Below are 19,857 nucleotides of genomic sequence, written 5' to 3'. Positions count from 1 at the left end.
TCTTGCAACAATAGTCTTGAAAATAAATAAATGTTCTATTCTATTTAAGATTGTTGTCTCACCGGCAACTGTATTCTGATGTTGAGGAGCCGTCCTCAATAAAATAAAAAAGTTACTTTTGAGACTAAAAAATAAATAATTTTAACTTATATACCGACACTCCTTAAAGTTATATTATTACGGGAGAGTACTGGAAATGAGATGCTGCTCTTCCACAACAATAATAAGACTTGCACTTGGTGGAAGACCTTCCGTACTGTAGATGTAAAAAAAATGTATTGTATACGTTTGATTTCGTATATGGGCTATCGCTACTGACGGTACATGACGGACAGTATGACGTGACAGTTTTGACAGACAGGAGATGAGTACTACAGATTTCTAGTGCTATAAATACCGGCTGTTATATTTACGGTGGTGTCTAGGCTAACAAATCAAATAAAAAATTGCGGCTTCTATATAAGACCGAAAAGACCTTCTATTAAAGAAAGTGGTATCTACTAATGATGTCAGACTTCGAAGATGAATACAATACAACATAGTACGAACGCTATTGAAAAAGTATTTCAATCGAATCATCTTCCATGAAAATCGATTTCTAAACTATAAAACCATACTAAAGGTTCTTTGCTCACGAAGGCTTGTTTCGACAATAACACCATAATGCCTCCAAAACAATAATAACAGCAAAAAACACATAATATTTGTCACGAAACTCAAGTTTACAAGCATTAATAAAAACATGGTCCAATGAATGAATGGTACGATTCCCACTGCTAGGAATAATGACAATTAATTCAAAGAGGCGAGCTTAAGAGAGCCAGCAGGCAGTAATGACGAGACACACGCGATCGTAATGACCACGTTCTAATGATTTTATTGTTAATGAAGTTATTATTTTAAGATAAAATGCATATTAAAGTAAAGGTCGCAGATACGTGAACTGTTATTATAATTAAATCATAGACGGTGGAAAGCTAATTGACTTCTTTAAGGAAGTTTGAGATTATTACGCCAGTTTAAATACTATTGCAACCAAAACATCGGCACTCATCAAAATCACTTATTAAACCTTAAGTATGTATAAATTAGTAAATTTAAATATGTATCTATAATCTACCGATAAAAAGTTTATATCTATTGCAAGCAACAAAAATAATCCAACAGAAATATATGATCTGTAAACATTTCAATTGTCTAAAGAGATGAGACAGCAGAGCAGTAGTAATAGAGTACCGTTTATAACCCTCAGCTATGGAACTTTAGAAAGTAGGACTAAAACATTGTCGCATTACCAGATTGCCCCTTTAAATTCCAACCAGTCATCGCCAATATCTCACGCAAGTACACTCAGTACACTATATTTACGTATTACGTTAGCTATAGTTATTACACAAAAATAGCCATGAAACAGCAATTTCATAGCTACGTCATTACCATTCATGGAATCACTGGTTATTAATCCTATGCCCATCTCTCACGGTCAGTCGGGCATGTCAGCGCAGCAAATGAGCCTCTTCCTCGGACCAAGGACATGCAAATCGCGTGAGAGACCGTCCACTCTGCCGTGACACTTCCGCGTAACTTACGACTATCATTACCGCTCATTTGATGCCACAGCTGACAGTTCTAGTGTCAACTGACAGCCACTTGTTTTGATTTTTAACTGTTGCTAAGGTCTACTACTTCTCGGAAATCCCACATTTACGTAGTTTCCTAATAGCATAAACCGTGGGCATCTTCACATAAAAGTCTAGTTGGAACCCAAATAGGTTTTTGATAAATAAGTTGATTGCAGTGGTGACATATCTACTTACCTACTAGGTAGATATGTCACTACTATGTGACTACTTAAATGTATTGTAATATTAACCTAGAATAAAATATACAGCATCTAGTAAATGAAACGAAAAAAAAATGTCTGAGAAAATACTATAGCAGAAGAGGTATCATTTACAATGAATACAATAGTTACATGTTTCATGCAATCTTAAAACAATGGTTGGAAATGTGATAACAGATTATGTGGAACTACCAAGAAATAGACAGTTACATCCTCTTGTGATTTTTATGAAGATGATATTACTAAATTGATTTTACTGAGACCATAATTGCAGTTTTGTTTTACACAGTGAACAACGTGGTTCAAGTTCGATTTTCGCTTGAACATTTTATGTCATTCGTAAAGGTTCGTTTTATGCCAAATGACGTGCAGTTTCTGACTTTTTATTTGTACACAAAGATTAAATAAAGACTTTAGTGCAGAAGCTGTCTTTTTAAACGTTAAATAATTTCAGCTTAATTAATAACACAGTATTTATGAAAGTGATTCAGACCCACGTAATGTATCTAGATATACCTTCTTTCCTTAAATGTGTTTGTTAGTTGATAATTGCTAAGCAATAAACGATACAGCTAATCAAATCTATCTGATCATTAAGATTGATATTACGACTTGTACTACGTAAGACATATTTTATATATCTATACTAATATATAAAGCTGAAGAGTTTGTTTGTTTGTTTGTTTGAACGCGCTAATCTCAGGAACTACTGATCCAAATTGAAAAAATATTTTTGTGTTGAATAGACCATTCATCGAGGAAGGCTTTAGGCTATAAACCATCACGCTGCGACTAATAGGATACAATGAAAAATGTGAAAAAATCAGGGCAGGTATGAATCATAAGTTATATCTTCTACCCACGGGGACGAAGTCGCAGGCAACAGCTAGTCTGATATATTTTTCCGCGTTTTAGAAAGCAGTATTTGGTTGTTGGATAAAATGGCTTTGATAATGATGAAAGTTTGAGAGATTTCGGGACTAAGGTATCAAAGTATGTATGTAGCCGTTTTTCGTAGAATATTGTATTCAACTTTATCCGGCAAAATTGGAAGCTAACTGAACTATCATTTGGAAAGAAAACGTAATTAATTTTAGCAAAAAAATGCTTTACGAATATCATGCTCACATACACAACATATTCTTATTAAATGGATTATCAATCGGCATAACCTTTCTGCAATTAATACCACTCTCATCTGTTTCAATCACTAGGTATGTATTTTACTTAACTTTAAGAAAAAAACTAACAGATGTGTTGGAAAAATGCTTTGAAAATGTGTTTTTTTTTGTTGCTATTATCTCCGCTCATGGCTGTCGACCCTGAGCCTGGGCCTAGACCCAGATCTTGCCCTCATAACATAACACGTACATAAAATACTTACGATACATTTTCTAGCGGATTCCAATAAGTGAATTAAAAACTATGTCTTTACTATAAGTTAGCTTTGGATGTGAGGGAGATAAAATTGTTATAAGGTTTGTAAATGTAGTTTATGATGTTCAGGCTGATGCAAAGAGACCAAGGACTTACCACTTATCATGGAGATAAGCTTAGGCATTCAGGTAACATGGTGAAATAAAGAAACTCTTATTTTTTTAGGGGCGTCAAGTAAATTGTCATTTAAAACTTTTTATTTCGATACTTATCTCTCATTAATATAATTTGTTTGCGTAATTTTATTATAATTGTACTATTATTCTAATAGAACTAGGTAATGATAAAAATCTGTAATAACGTTCTAGGATTCCACTCAATCAATCTGAAGTGAGTTTAATAAAAACGGTGGCAATTTATAATAAATGTTAGACGTTTGAAGAATTCAGGTTATGTCGCAGTGCAAGTAACTGTAATCACCATATGATTTAAGTGGTAATATTGTATAGTTCCCACATATTCTTAGGGTCCTAAAATCGAGATGGTTTATTTTAGATCAATTCGTGTTAACTGATGGAACTTTGTATTCTCATTTAATTGTGCTGTACTTTATTTCGGTGATCGCTTTCCTATATCGGGTAAAAGTGCTAATATGAAGCAAAGGGCAATGGAGGACTCTTAGTACTTAAGTGTGATGTCTAATCTCAGAACACTTGCATAATGATTATGCTAACACACGTCACTTCCCTTACGCAGTTACCTAGTACTACAGATATCTTGAATGGAAGTCATGAATGAACCGCCATAGCCCATTATATGCTAATGCTATCGGAAAATCATCTTAATTACTCACAACAATAGGCAGAAAATCGCTTGTATCCGTTGTGGTTACCAAGGATGACAGGTTTGACGTACATTTAATTAAGTATTTTTTGTAATGACTTGAATGAAATGGTTGATTCTTCACGTTTGTGCTAGATGGCTTGGCATCGTAATTGCGAGATTTGCGAGTTAAATTGAGAATATTGTGTTATTGTAGCCTTCGAGGTAAATAGAAATAATATATGTAAATTATTTGTGATAGGTCATAAGTGTATTTTAAGTCTACGCATAAAGGTACTCGTGAATGCGCATAACCACTAGGAACATGACACTATGTGCAAACGCGGTAAAAAGAACATACGTAGTTGAAAAATATTTTTTTCGAGTTGATTTTATAATTTGAATATTGCCGACCCATAGAGAATTTCAAATCGATCTTACTGCGACACATTGAAACTTTTCTCTTATCCAACAAAGCGACAGTTTAAGATGAGATGATGAAAGTTATGAATACAAAATAACATGGTATACTTACTCTTTCTTATTGTTGACTACAATGACTAGCTTCACTTTCCGAGGGCCCTTGGTCATTTTGCAGAGATCCTTGGAGTTGTCGACGGGGCCCTTGGACAATATTTTTAGTAGGGGAATGTTTTGGCAGTTTGACACACCACAGCCCACCGGCTGGTCCTTACGTCACCTCACTGACATCACTTATAACGTCCACCTTTTCTTTTTAAAACACATTTATATAAATCACAATTTGTCCATGAATACTGTTAGAATCACGCTCACTGATATTCGATACTGTTGTGTTGCTGTAACGATAAATTATCGATAAGTTATCGATATCGTCAATCGAGTCGCTTTTTTAATGACATAACTAGATATTGTATGATCGATGCAGGTTCTTTAATGTGAAGTCGGATTAGGTGATAGTCCTTACACGTGAAATCATATCTTTTATCTAATTAGAAAACATAATAAACATTTCACTTTGATAATAAATAAATGGAAATTAGACAAATAAGTACAGTAGCTACTAAACTCATGAAATTTGGTTCAAAAACACTTATTGAAATTGTTTCGATATGGAAATTAATTTTTGAAGTTTTTATATACCAAAATCAAATGCAATGTGTGTAGATCATACCTTTTTAGATACAATTAAATTATTGAATCCTTTGATCACAATCAGTACCACTACAAACTTTTCACATAAAAAAAAACACTGTGATCCAGAATCTAAATACACTACAAAAATACTTGAAAATAATAACTTAACGACCAATTATATAACAGGCTTATATAATAACATAATTTTAGTATTTTTTAACTTGAAAACATGTGGTCGAGAGCGCTCGGTTGCTCGAAGTGGCACAGAATCTGAGCTAGACGTCGAGATGATGATGAATGATGATGTATCTCCTGATTGTGAGGACTCTGATAACAGTTATCACAGTGGCCGAGCAAATATTTATCGTAAAACGCTTTCGTTATTGCTGTTTTAAAAGTATGGGTTAAATCGCAGCGGTGAGATAGTATGTAAGTCTTTGTTTAAGAAAGATATTCAAAGACTCTGTTTGAATTAGAGTGACGTGTTTCAAAAGTTGTATTCAACGGTTTAATATTACAACTTAACCAAAGTAACTTGTAAAAACATTTTTTCACTATGTAGATCATTAGTAGGGTAAAATAATTATGCAGCAAAAAGTACTGTAGCTTAATAAACGCCTTTCGTACACAATGCAACGCGCAAGTCTTAGACACATTTAAAATTGTACGAAGAAAGTTGCTAGGAGCCTATTAATGTATAACTTCGGTAACGGGACTTAGGGAAATGTACTTAACCAAAACAATTAATTTATACCCGACCAGCCATATGTTCTATATCCTTCCATATTCACACGTAAGTATCAAGATAATAAATATTAACGCGTCAAGAGCATTACCATTCTATCTTATTATCTTTTAAAGCTCGCTAATCATCGGATTATAACTAATACCACAACATTATGTTTTTACCTAATTTGGTATTTACTTATTTAAATCAATACGCTGGCGTAGTAAAAAGTACGCTCTATCTAATCCTGGTCGTAAATTTTATTTTACTAATCTTGGGACAGTCCGGTTTATTTTAATTATTATTGTTTTTAGACTACAAGGCCAAAGACACTATTTCAACAACAATTGTCTATTTTATTTAGGTGGAAAATATCCTGATTAACTTCAATAGAAACCGCAATAGAACTTCAAGCTGTAGTTTTTTGGATATAATAAATACGACGGACTTGCATTGCGTTTCTCCTTTAATACATAAATGAAATACGTTATTATTAAGACAGACGGAAATAAAAATAATTCAGTTCAAATTATTTCAGACTTTGAATTGAATTGAATATTTCGTCAACGGACAGTGATCTCGTACAATTTAGCATCTCACGTTTCAAGCTATATCGTAATTATGTCATTTGACTTTTTATCTCAAATCAAATATGACGCTGTCATATCATGGTGGACGCGCGTGTGACTTCATTAGCCATCATTTAAACATTCATCATCGATTAGTATGGTTTACTGAAGGGCTATTTAAGTCCGTTGTATTACAAAAAGTTTGTCCAACTTAAATGATTGTATTTGCTTTCCATTTTCGAACTCCGAACTATACTAGAAGAAATACATGAAATATCATACGATGCTTCTATTTTCTCTAAGCGCAAATTTCGTTTGCGCGTTGAGGTAGGTAATTTCCCAATCTCTCTTTTCTGCGCGTTAACTTTCCCTACAGCAAATACTATCAAATCCGTAGGTAGGCTTTACAAAATTTTAATACAACTATTAAATTAATACGAAAATACTTCAGGCTTACTTTCAAAATGTATATCACTGTAGTTAAATACGAAACCAATAAAAACAAATCCAGTAAACTCGGCTAAGCTTTCCAGATAATCTAGACTAAGACCTCCATTGTAAAAACAGATTAATTATTTTGAACTACATAATCTACGCGAACGGATTTTGTTTTCATTCATCAGATTTTTTTCGAAATTAAATATTTTATTGTTTTATGTCAACTGTAAGACTTTTATCTTCATCTTGCGATAAAAAATGGAGTTTGTGACGTAAGTATTCAGGTGCTGTGATACAATTTATTTGCTGTATTACATTTATTTTTTTACTTCGATCAAGTGTGCTTATATATATCTCTTCATCAATTCAAAAAATACAGACGAATTGAGAAAATCCTCCTTTTTGCAGACGTTAATAAAACTAGGCTACAGCTTAATTCATTGACTAAATTCGTGACTATATTTTCATATATTTCTAGACGTAAAACATTTTTATAGAACTCCATTCTATTTCTATGAGCTCTAATCAAAAGATTGTGATCATCACATTAAATGTTTATTAATAAACACAACTTATTCAAGGTCAGAGATTAGGTTCAGGTATTACGCGTAACTTTTATTATTTACTGAACCATTTACCACGTAACTAATATTATGAAATATGGCTTAACTTTGATCGACGTCTCGAGTAAATCTGAATGTGATTTTTAGGTCGTTAGTGCAATAAATTGGATATAATAGTAGTTTTGAATAAAGCAGGCATTGTCGTTTTTATTAATGACGTCAATTATAACTACAGAACTCTGATTATAGCGCATACAACAAGTGCTTTAGACTGAAATTAATGATTTACGATGGGCATTTGTTTTGCGGCGCCATTAGTTGTCACGCGACTTCCGACTACATTAAAATAATATATTAGATTGAAGCAAGAATACGCACAAACAAAAGACAGTTGTATAGATTTTCTGAACGTTACTCTCTTTTAGAACCAGCCTTACACTGTCAACATTATAGTGGGCACTATGTTTAGGACTTAGAAATTTCATAAAATACCAAGCTACAAGTATTTTTACCCAATAAATAAAGTATCTTTATCTTAGATATTCGTGACAATCGATCAAGTTTTAAATCGCGATTTTTGTGCACTTGTCTTACCTACTTAATCGTTTAAGCTATAAGCGATGGGATTAAATATATTTAATTTTGGAAAAAACCTATTAAGTTCATTTACAAATAATCCGTTACGTAATTATATATTATCATGTCTACTTTAGTTTAGTACCTACACATGATAATTTTACGGACTATTTAAGAAATGTCGATTTAAATGCAAATGTTTTCGTATTTTTGGGCTCATTTTTGACCTTAGCTCATGACGCAGAAGTGATACCAGAAGACTTTGAAATCCAAATGCTAATAAAGTCATAGAAACTCATGAAGGTTCGTAACTAGACACATTCATAGACCAAAGCCGATTGAATATGATATGACGGAAGTTTTCTTCTATTAAAAAATTATCGAAAGCAAAATACCAAAAATAACCAATATTTAGTGCGTATTTATGAGCTTAGTATGTATCGTAAAACAGTGATTGATATCATATACCTACATATATCTACGATAGCATATTGTGATATACATATGGTACAAAAGATATTGTGACACGTGTCAATCAGATAAACAAAAGAGTATTGATTACGAGACCTGATCAGGCATACAGCTTTTGTGATTTTACTGTTTGTGTTTCAATAGATAATTGCTGTTTTACAAGCTATTTTAGTATTAATGATGGCTTGTTGCTTGGTGATTAGATGATACTGTGAAGTGCAGTGTAAATTTAACTTAAAGTCAGACAAATGTTTTGATTACAAGGTATAACTTTTTACGTGATTTCCGCTTGGATTTAAATGTTTTATTTTCTCAAATATTTTAGTTTTTATTTTTCAATTTTATAAACTCGCCGCATTTACCTCATGAATACCCATATGACCCACAGATAGAAAAAGATCGGAAAGATACAACAAATGGAGATTTGTTAGAAAACAAGGAAAATTCTTAAAAAACAAATATTTGTATAAAGAAACATACTGGAGTTTAACAATGATGACGAAAGTCAGTAAATAATTTTACAACGGCGCCAAGTTTAGTCAAATACTGAACACCTACATCGTCCGTATCTAAATCTGTTGTATAATTGTTTGTCTTCACCAGTCAACAGTCAGAGGAGCAGCCTTATCTAAATTATGTCAGAATCATGATAAATTTGTAATGAAATGTGTCACTGGAGTATGCTAACGAAATGATGTACTAACGGCGTAAGCATAGAGTTTATTTCTAAATGGATAAGGAAATTAACTAATGCAGGCAGCCAATTGAAAACTGAAATGAGAATTAAAAGTCATTTCTTCAAATTAGGCTACAAGTGTGTGGAAAGCACCCGGTTTCGCCCACCGACAGACATTCAACAGGCATAACTAGTACTCTGCCAATTCAGCTCGCTAACTCTACTAGCCATGACAAACATTCATCCATAGAACTAACTTAGCTAAAATTTCAAAATGGATCATGATGCCACTGTTTTTTTTTTTCGTAATATAAAATGAAATAATAGATATAAATTAGAATAGAAATAAATTTTGTAATAGAAAATATGTAAAATTAAACATTATAATTTGTGGGTAGTGGTATAAATGCATTTACGATTAGGCGCCTCTATAACAACTTATCGTTATCAACTGATCTAAGACATCAAAGGATATCGATACAATCGATGAATTTAATATTTCTCTTTACACAAGATAAGGATATGAGAATATCAGAGTTAAATGCATTTTAAGATAATGTGTGGCGCCATTTTCTTACAATGGTGTCTTAACTATTGTGATGAAGTCGTGTCCTGCGCTAAGGCAGTTAAATAATCATATTACTTGTTGTCACATGCACGACGTATATGTTGTGTACTAACATATATAGGGGGTTGAGCTTGAATTTCAATGGTTTACTAGAATTTTCCATATTATGTCTATGATTAGGATTGTATAAGTTTCTTACGTAAATGTGGTATTGATTGGTAGCTCTTTATTAATACAGATATAGAAATGGAAGCCAAACTTGGGAATCGAAAAGCGAAGGCGACGGCCATTTTGCTGACAAATGATGAAATTTTATTCTGCGTGTAAATACATCTGCTCGTTCGTTTTCCGAAGAATCCGAGTTCAAGCTGAATCTGTCTATTATGCTTGGTAAGGTTCGATAAGTTACACATAAAAAACAAGGTCTCCAAACAGCCAGATTGAAACTTTTCATCTATATAACTCAAATGAAACTACAAGAAACGCTAACTGTATCCTTCGTACAATATTACAACTTTGCCCACAACAGCAACACCCTGTACAGCGTTATTCTCTCACGTTATCTCCGCATTATGCTCGAGTATTGCTCACATTACCTTAACTGCATTAGCTTCAGCGATACAGGTTTGTCTTTCAGTTAAACAGTTATATAAATGTAACTGATTGTTATATTGTAGTGACGTCCCCGGTTTGTATTCTTTGTTAATGTGTTGACCGTTAGCTGGTATAAGTGTGAAAATGTATGCAGGTGGTGTAGGTAGGACTCTAGAGTAGGTATAATTGTAAAGAAGACTTTTCATATATTTGTTTTTATCAGAGATTTCCCAAACATGAAAACTTAGAACACTAAGATTTCGATCAGACACATAATATTTTTTTCGTGGACTGAAGTAGGTACAGACCGGTCTTATCCGTCAAACGAAAATGTAGGTACTTGGCCACGCGCTAATTTATTTTTACTTATGAGTTTTTATTAAGCAGTGAAATACCATAAAAGAGAATTAATGATATGTACTCAGATCTGTACGTAATAAACTGTAAACTTACTACAAGTAAAGCAATTACTAAGTTAACAATGTTAGCAACAGTGATAACTCAAGATATTGAAGGAATGTGGAAATAAATATACACATATAAAGAGGATTATCTAACGTCAGTCGGCGTCAAGTCAGCGATGCATTATGCAATATTATTATAATTGTTTGCACATGGCTTTATAGATACGGATCTTCTACCTGCACATTTTTTATAGATTATTCAGGCAACACGCTTGGCGAACGTGATATAAGAACTGTGAAATAACCAAGTTAAAGACAGGTTACAAACATTGGAATCTGGAATCTAAAATAACAAGTGAGCTAGCGTGGTGATCAATGCTCAATCTTGCCCTTATTCAAAGACTTAAAATGGTTGCATCTGAATATGCTTGATACTTGAAAAAAATCTGTAATATCGTTACTAAGAAGATCTTAAAAGAAGATACTCTTACTAATGAATAACAAAAAAAAAACATACTATAAACCAATTAGCAATAATTACTAATTGAAATGACCATGAGAATTAACATAATCATGAACAGACTAGATAGAATTCACTCCAACAGTCCAAAATTCAGTGATACAGCAGAGCTCAACGATAAACTAGAAAATGAAATAGTAAGTACAAACAATGTTACAGTTAATGGTTTTCCAGTCCAACTTGACCTCACTTAAGACCGCTAACTCACCGTGAATTCGTCCGATGGCCGCGCATTTGCCACGTCCGACCACATTAAACATGTCAATTGTGGCTCAATGCTGAGGAGCGTAAATTTGACGGGTAATAAATTAACCACGGTATTCATTAATTGGAATTCCTATTTGAGATTCTGTTTTTGCGCAGACTAAATATTTCGTGGATTTTACGAATTCGTCACTCATTACCAGTATTTCAATTTTAGTTTAAGGATTCGCAAATTCGACACTTGTACAGCCAACCACAATCTGAATATGATTTATCTAAAAGGTACACCTTAAATGCAATAAATCAAATATGACACATTTCAGATAACATTAGAATAAAAAAAACCTGATAAACGATTGACCTGAAAACCTCGGCAAAAACTGTGAAAAAAATGTCACTCTTGGTCGTAAATTAGTAAATTATGAAGAAGCAATCACCGTTGCAAAATATTAACATTAGTGACGTGTCACGTTAGCATTGTTGTAGATACGACCTTGGAATCTGTTCACTGCACACTGATTGGATGAAACACTGGTTTTGTTGAACCTAGTTGACCATGCGGTTCGTGGGAATTGGGGAAATAATAATAAAGAGAGAACTACGAAAATCAAACAAAAATAAAGCTGAAGGTACTATTTTGACTGAAGAGACAAGAAGAAAAGCTATAAGTGAAAATAAAACCGTCATTGAAAATGATACATATTTAAACGATAAGGGTAATGCGTAAAAACTTGTTGAAGAGAACTAGTACGCAATTCAAGTTTCTGCAATTGATTAAGCATTGACAGATGATACAGATATAAAACAGAGGTTTACAGCTGATAAACAACACTATCTGTCATGATAAGTGTTGCTTTGGGATAAAGACAAAACTTAAGCCATATTCTTAATATTAAACATTACGCAAACGAGATTTAAGAAATAGTATTTGAGATATAGAGCAAGGATAAACAAAAAAAAACTAAAACATATTTTTAACTATATTTTTAGTTTTATACACGTTCAAATATTTTAATATTGAGTTGTGAAACAGTATGAAATGGATTTTAATATTGATTTCACCAATTCCATTTAAAGAGGAAATTCGAATACATATGATAATGCATCCCAACAATACGCTGTTATGAAAATTGAAATTATTGAATGTATCCAATTTATTCTTGGAAATATAAAATGCCTCAATCATCAGAATCGTTATCAGCCTTGAATAACCCACTGCTGGACATAGGCCTTCCTTTGTTTATGCCATTCTCATCTGAGTCTACTCAGTAAATCAAAATTATTAAGAGCGACAGTATACCTACGGCTAAAATTGAACCTATTCGTAAAGTAGTAAGTCTATAATGGTCAACACCAATTGATTACACCAATATGGAGTATAATACACAAGCCATGTGACTGGACTCACGTGATACCGACACTTCAACATATTACATGAGAAAGTTATTATTGAATTGAATCCTGCACGTGGTGCACAATGTAACCGGTTTGTTATTGTCAATTATGTGAGTCATAGAGAATTACGGGATACAGACGATAATAGCGAAGAAAGGCTTGTAGATGTTGTATTTGATGTGAATTGTAACGATACTCCTATTATGGAATGTGCTATTGATGACCATGCATAGGCTAGAAATGTTTTATAAACCAGTTTTTAGAAGAAGCAAAACTTGTATTAGCGTATGTTTATTCTAGGAACATTACGAAATGAAATAAAAGCATAATGAGATGGATGCTACAAAACAAGAGGAAAATAACCATTAGCGGAGTCCTTTACCTCTGATTACTTAAATCTATAAATAATCTGTTTTATTAGTGGGCCGTTAAATTGTGACAATCGTAGCAAAAACAGCGTCCTTGATTTTAAATCGAAAGCAAAGAATATAATGAGTTTAAAAACGAGGAAAAAATTAAAGAAATTGGTCAAGGTGTCATAATACAGGCCAATGGTGATTTCAATATAATAATGAGTATTAAATTAAACAGGTAAAAAAAACAGGTGAATGGGTAAAAGCGAAATAAATTTATTTATGATTTAATTAGAAAATACAAGAAGCAATAGTTTAAAGAAGTACCAAATTTTAAACGCAATATTTATGTGTATTATTAATAAAAATTGAACAAACTAATGGATAACATAACAACAAAGAATCCAAACACAACACAATGATCAGGAAAAACAAATCACATTCATCCACAAATAGGTTGTTTAGAAGACCCACAGACCAAACAGTGTAAATAATACCAGCGTAAACCTTAACAATGGGTGTAGGATTTGTAACCGCGATGACAATGTAATGGGTAATTTGTTCGGCTGGGAATATTGAAAACGTATTAACCGTAATGGTGCTTCACACCTTGATGGTGAAGCATGTTGTAACGTGAAACATAGCTTAGGGCCTATTATTATTATTATTACCTCATAAAATAATATTCAGACAGTTCTTTGGAGGCAACGTCATAAGCGTCATGTGTTTACACAAGTACAATATTATTATGTACTTTAAAACATAAGGGTGGTGAATTCTGACACTGGTTTTTGCTCCACCCAAAACAAGAGGTTATTTGATATTTTCCTATTCTGAAAACGGAGAGGTGGAACCCCTGGATATTATGCAGTAACCCAGTGAATATTTTTAACCCCAATTATTTTCAAATTTGTCTTACTAAAGGATACTGAACCAAAATTATACAGTTGATCATCATGGTCAGTTGTAAAATGAATAGAGGATAAGTAGAAGTGGTATTAAAAGAAATATAAAAACCAAGTCAAGTTAATCGCCGAGACCTATAAAATGTAACATCAGAAGTGTGACAGACAAATATTTAAATGTAATACAGATAAAACAGGCTATAGGCAAATAAACACCTCCATGATACGTAACGATAAGATAAATGCATACAAGTGATGTGCAGTTGTAAATTAGTCACATTTGTGAAACCTAGTTCATAGAAACGAAGTGAATGACGATAAGTACGTATTATCAAACAGAGTAAGATGATGCCAAAAATATAGAAGCAAATGTTCGCATTGCAAATTTCGATAAGATAGGTGTAATTATTCACGAACCAGATTTTAACAATACAGCCATCGCATTTATTGAAGATTTTGATACCACAAATAAAACTAATGATTTGTCTTTATTTGCTCATGTAAATGTTAAATCATATTGAGTAGAAACAAACAAAAAATCTAAACGAAATAAAATATCGATTTTATTAGAATTCCTTGTTGAGATCATAAATCTAATAACTTCACCTCATTGACCTACGCGTGTCTAAATAAACTATCGGTAATGTGTTTTCAGTTTTAAAAGAAACACGACTAAAGATAGACTGAGTGCCAGGCTGCCAGATCGTCGGGGATAAGACTAGACACTATGTCTAGATTTTTTTAGTATTTGATGGAGATTTAATCATAATTTGACGACAAGACGCCGAATTAAAGAAAATACTTTTAGTGAATGGGACTCATCTAAATGAGTATAATTTAGGTTATTCAAAATTAAAGAGATGTACTCAAAAATGTTGGATATTTTCTATGTATCTGGTTTATTTATTAGTCTATTTGTTACAACAATAAATCGTAGTACAATCAGAGAACACATAAATCGATTTTAATTTGAAAAATAGCGAAACAAATTATAAACAATAAACAACTCCTGGCTCTGAGATTAACGATAACAACATTTATTAGAATCGTTAATAAACAAAAGATTATTTTTCGTGTTTTATTCTAGGTAAAGGAGTTAATGGGATTGTTTATGTTAAGCATCAATAATATTTGTCACGAACAACTACATGATATAATAAAACAAGCAAAAAAAGCAACGGCATTAGTCAGCAAGTAATGGAAAATCTAAAATTTCAGTATCAGTCAGTACTTTAAACAAAAATGTTTAAAAACAATTCAAGAATGATTAACAAGGAAAATATTTAAAAGGTTTGTACGTCAATGATGATTAATTATACAGCTAATGTTGTAACGAATCTAATTCATGATTTAATTAATTATCTATTATTGGACTCGGTAGAGTGGCGAGAAAAATTAATTAAACAAGGGTAGTTTGTACATCATCATGCCCGAGGTCAGTCGCCAGATAATCAGGAATCTTATCGCGACGGGAGTTTTGTCGACAGATTTTAAAACACACTATCGTTATCACTCGATAAAAGGCTTTTGAAGATTTTGATTTTGTTGTGCCAGTGAATTATGTAACGGTCAATATAGAACACAGTTTTCAACTGAAATATTTTACTGTGTTCTCATTCCGTATCTTGTTTGACTAGATTTTGTGGAGTAAAATGGATATGATTTGTGTATGGCTTTATTTCTCTGTTGTGAATTTTATTTTGATCGTTGTTTCTATCTTTCAGAATCCGGAGTGCAAGTCTTAAATATCAAGAGCCATACTACGCAAGCATAATTTACATCACGACCAAAAATTACAAGGCTCAGAATCTAGTTTTTGTTTCAAGTAGGCCATTTTTCAGGCACTTTTAAAACGTTACAGTAAGTATTGACTCAGGGTCTACAAGTCAAATCTGATCCTTTAAAACAATTCCTTCTAACAGTGGAAGTTAAATACGCAATAGAAGAAAACAGAATCGACAGTTACAGGAAATTGATTATATTATGAATCCGAAGAGAATTCAACGACCTTCTAACACCCGATAAATATAATATAGTCCTTCACGGTTGAACTGCTAATGTATCAGATGCGAGCGAAGATTCTGTAAGGGACTTTACTTCGATAAGATGTGACACAGTTATCTTATTAGACAAGTTATTGTAGATGAAGCAGTTATTTCAATGATAAACTGTCACGTATAAGATAGAAACTGATATAGTTTCAAGGTGATCGGAATATGTGAACCGAGTAAGATTTTTATGATTTATTGTTTCATTTTTGTTGGTATTTTAACTTACTACATGGTCTGTATTGTAGTTAGGTAAGGTATTGGTCCGGTAGGCAGCAGAATACTATGTGCATTTGTTCTGGTTGTAGCTTTGATTATGGTAATTTAGGTACTTATAATTCTAATCGATCGAATCACTTAAGTTGAAGCAATGAAGATAGATAAAAATACAGTGTCTGAAACTGTCAATGGTTAAAGGACCATGGACAGCGTTGTTGAATCACTTACATCTGGAAACATTCAAGAGATTTCTGAAAAGGGAGCGTATATGAGTTGAAGAACAATTCTTCATGTGTCACTGAATTGATATGCTATTGCACAACAGATAAGAGTTTCTTTAACAACACCGATTACATCTAAATTACGTCTGATCAACATTTATCTATAGACGGCTATTGAGAGACTTATGATACTAATATTGTTGTCTCACTATGATCAATATCAACTCACTATACCTGAAAGTTAATCTCGAATATATTACCAAGTTACAGATATTTTTTTGCTGGGCAAAGATCATTTTATTTTTCGTGAGTACGAGGGGGTAAGGTCCCAACGTATACCTAGATTTGACAAGTCATTTTGGAATACTCCAATGGTAATAAACAGACAAACTGCGATGTGGGGAACAAACAACTAAATCATTACTAAAAGTTCAGTTTACCTTGTCGGAGTGTGAAATGCATACTTATTACCAAAAAACAAAAGAGTTTCCAACCAGGGTCATTGTAAACATCAATACGTTAAACTGAATTATTGTCAAACAAAACAACTTGTTAAACTTGTTACTTGTATAATTATGATCGTTCTCAGCCACCAGGCCTATAATAATTAGGTGTAATACTTGTAACAGGCGTAAGGCAATTAGAAGTATAATAATGACTATGGAGGCGCCACTGATCGTCACATCTTTGTGTTATTACGTCACCAACTTACGTTAATGGCGACAGGGACAATTGCTGAAATTGCTACACTTCGGAATTTGTTGAAACTTAGGAATTTTGATGGTTCCGTACGTATTAAAATAAATATGAACCTTGTGGTTCAAGGATATTGGGACATAAGAAGACAAGTCTTTAATAGTTGGTTAGCTAGGGAAAGGAGAAGTTTTGCATGTTTTCTTGTAAGCTAAGAAGAAGTAAAAACAAACATGAGACCGTGCCAAGAGCACACAGAAAGGCACATAGGTCGAAGTAAGAAATGATATAGCCCTCTTTTCTTCTACAGTTTTAGATTTCTTTATCAAAGTATTGTTACAAGATACAGTTGTATACGTCACCCTTGTAAATGATCACTGACAGATTAATCTAGGTGTCTGATAGATTACTCTTAAGATAAATATGGTGTCATAGCGCCGACAAATATTTAGGAAATCTGAATTTCATAAATTGTTGTGATAAATGTTATCAAGATGGCCGATGAGACTGAGTCTGATTCTATTGGGAGATTGAGAGTAGGCTTTTAAGATGGCTAGGACGAAAATAACGTAAATAAGATATTTTTAAGCTTCGGTTTATATCTGAGGTTTTTGTCGCGTAACAACTCTGTGTTTCTTTCGACTGTTTCTCTCGGGTCAGTCAGAAATAAAATGTCCACTCCGAGCGAGCTAAAAAAAAGCATTAAAAAGGGATGATATATCCTACTAACGGAACAAAGTATTCCATTTCAGCACAACAGACATGAATATCAAAAATTATTTAACCTCTCACATTCGATGTTCTAACATCTTAATTAATGAACATTCTGCTGTAGCGTTCTGGGATGCATTTTCCTTTAGACATGTACGGATCCTGATAACATTGTCCCGGGTTCTAACTTCATACATAACTTTTCTCCTATCATAAAAAGCGGTAAAGCGAAGCAAAGTAACTGGTGACTAGAATAATGATTTAACCTAATTCTGCCACACACGGAACTCTAACATGTGCTTGGGCATTGTCGGTCAAAGTTTCGACTAATTATTTAAAGTAGCGTGAAACAGAACGATGCATGATAATAGTCTAATACATTCACACTGAGTTATGGCGGCTAGGTGTGCTTAGTTATAGTTGGGCTTATGTGCAAAACGTCTATGTAGTGTGGTTTATGACTTTATAACGCTGTAAGGAAAAAAAATGGATTTTACAAAATGTCCTCTTGATGTTCTTTTAGTTTTTTAAATTTTGCCATGTGATGGCTTCGGTAGCTTATTGCGAGATTTTAGGGCTTGTTTTAATATTATACTTATATCAGTACAAATACTTCGAATATGCGAATTTACTGTTTTCTCACCTCCTAAAACTCTTCACTTTCCATATTTTTTCGGTAAAATGATGTGCCATCCATTAATAACATACCTTTTCATTTTCTAATGGAAAAACAAATGTTACCCACTTATTACAAAGTAAACCAATCTTATTTGCAACAAAGATTAAGTAATGTTTAAAACAATAACGCGTATAGTTCGGAATAGGCTAAAAGCGAGGCCGCAATCAATCATCTGTTGTGATGGGACAACCATGAAGGCTGGTGAAAACTTCCACAATATAGAGTTCTAAAAATAGAAATATTTTTAACATAGCTCTCATAAGGGTAATAGAAAGAACATCTTAATATGAAAAGAAATGTATTGATTTAACAAGCATACAATTTTGGCTGGGACTTTACATATTAAGACAATGGGGCCTTTTTCTGCATTTTCCTTTTTTCCTTAAGTTACAAAAGGGATGGGATGATGGACAGGGTGGTTTAATCAAATTCTATGGAGTCGAGGCGCCAATGCGGCGCCAGACTCCTTCCTATGTAGTGAGTTGATCAATATCTACCAAAGAATTTTGTTTATAGGAGCGTTTTATTGTTTTGCTTTTTCTTTAAGTAACTTAAGTTATTGTTGCTTCATCGCCATGGAGAGCGATATTTTCACATCTGTGCAACCTTCTCTATTAAAGTTGTTCAAAAATTATGATATTTTTTGTACAACAATGTTTACTTTGTCTTGTTTAGTATAATATGCAAGACAAAGTAAACACAACAAGAAGGTCAAAGATCGAAAAGGCAAAGAAAATACTAAACAGTTAAATAAGCTTTTTAGAAATGCAAATAGGGTGAGGCTATCGAATTATCAAGAAAAATGAAGATATTAAGCTGGATTGATTGACTTCTACATCATAATTAACTGATATTTCTGTGATAGTGGCATGGTATACTTATGACGTTGACAAGCTGATAATTTGTGATCATACGTCTAAATAATCCACCTTCGTAGGTTTTGTGGCTACTCATAATGACAATACATAATATGTACCTACTTCTATCTGTACCTGTAGGTATATTATGTACATAATATATCTACAGGTAAGCATACCTGTTGGTGGATGAGAGAAACAAAACTCTATACTGTGTTGCGGTGTCACACTTGCACTCTAAAAGATGGGGCTAAGCTCTTCAAAAAGAACGTATATAATAAGATTATAGTACTGCCTTCATAGCGCCT

At 33.0% G+C, this 19,857-nt stretch overlaps 1 protein-coding gene across 5 annotated transcripts in view; it reads right to left on the bottom strand.

Annotated features, from left to right (window-relative positions):
- The window catches only part of LOC113495892 (transcription factor EB), a 109,560-nt gene that overhangs the window by 18,257 nt on the left and 71,446 nt on the right, over positions 1 to 19,857 (bottom strand). For 3 of the 5 annotated variants that reach the window (XM_026874891.1, XM_026874890.1, XM_026874892.1), the window contains exon 2: positions 4,578 to 4,860. The exons of the other annotated variants lie outside the window; for them this stretch is intronic. In XM_026874891.1, the coding sequence (XP_026730692.1) occupies positions 4,578 to 4,633 (56 nt within the window). In that variant the 5' untranslated portion in view covers positions 4,634 to 4,860. The remainder of the gene's footprint in view (positions 1 to 4,577; positions 4,861 to 19,857) is intronic. 5 annotated transcript variants of the gene reach the window in all.

This window comes from Trichoplusia ni, chromosome 7, assembly GCF_003590095.1.
Source record: "Trichoplusia ni isolate ovarian cell line Hi5 chromosome 7, tn1, whole genome shotgun sequence".
NCBI lineage: Eukaryota > Metazoa > Arthropoda > Insecta > Lepidoptera > Noctuidae > Trichoplusia > Trichoplusia ni.
The sequence above is the reverse complement of the archived record's forward strand: the minus strand, read 5'-3'. Positions and strand labels throughout refer to the sequence as shown.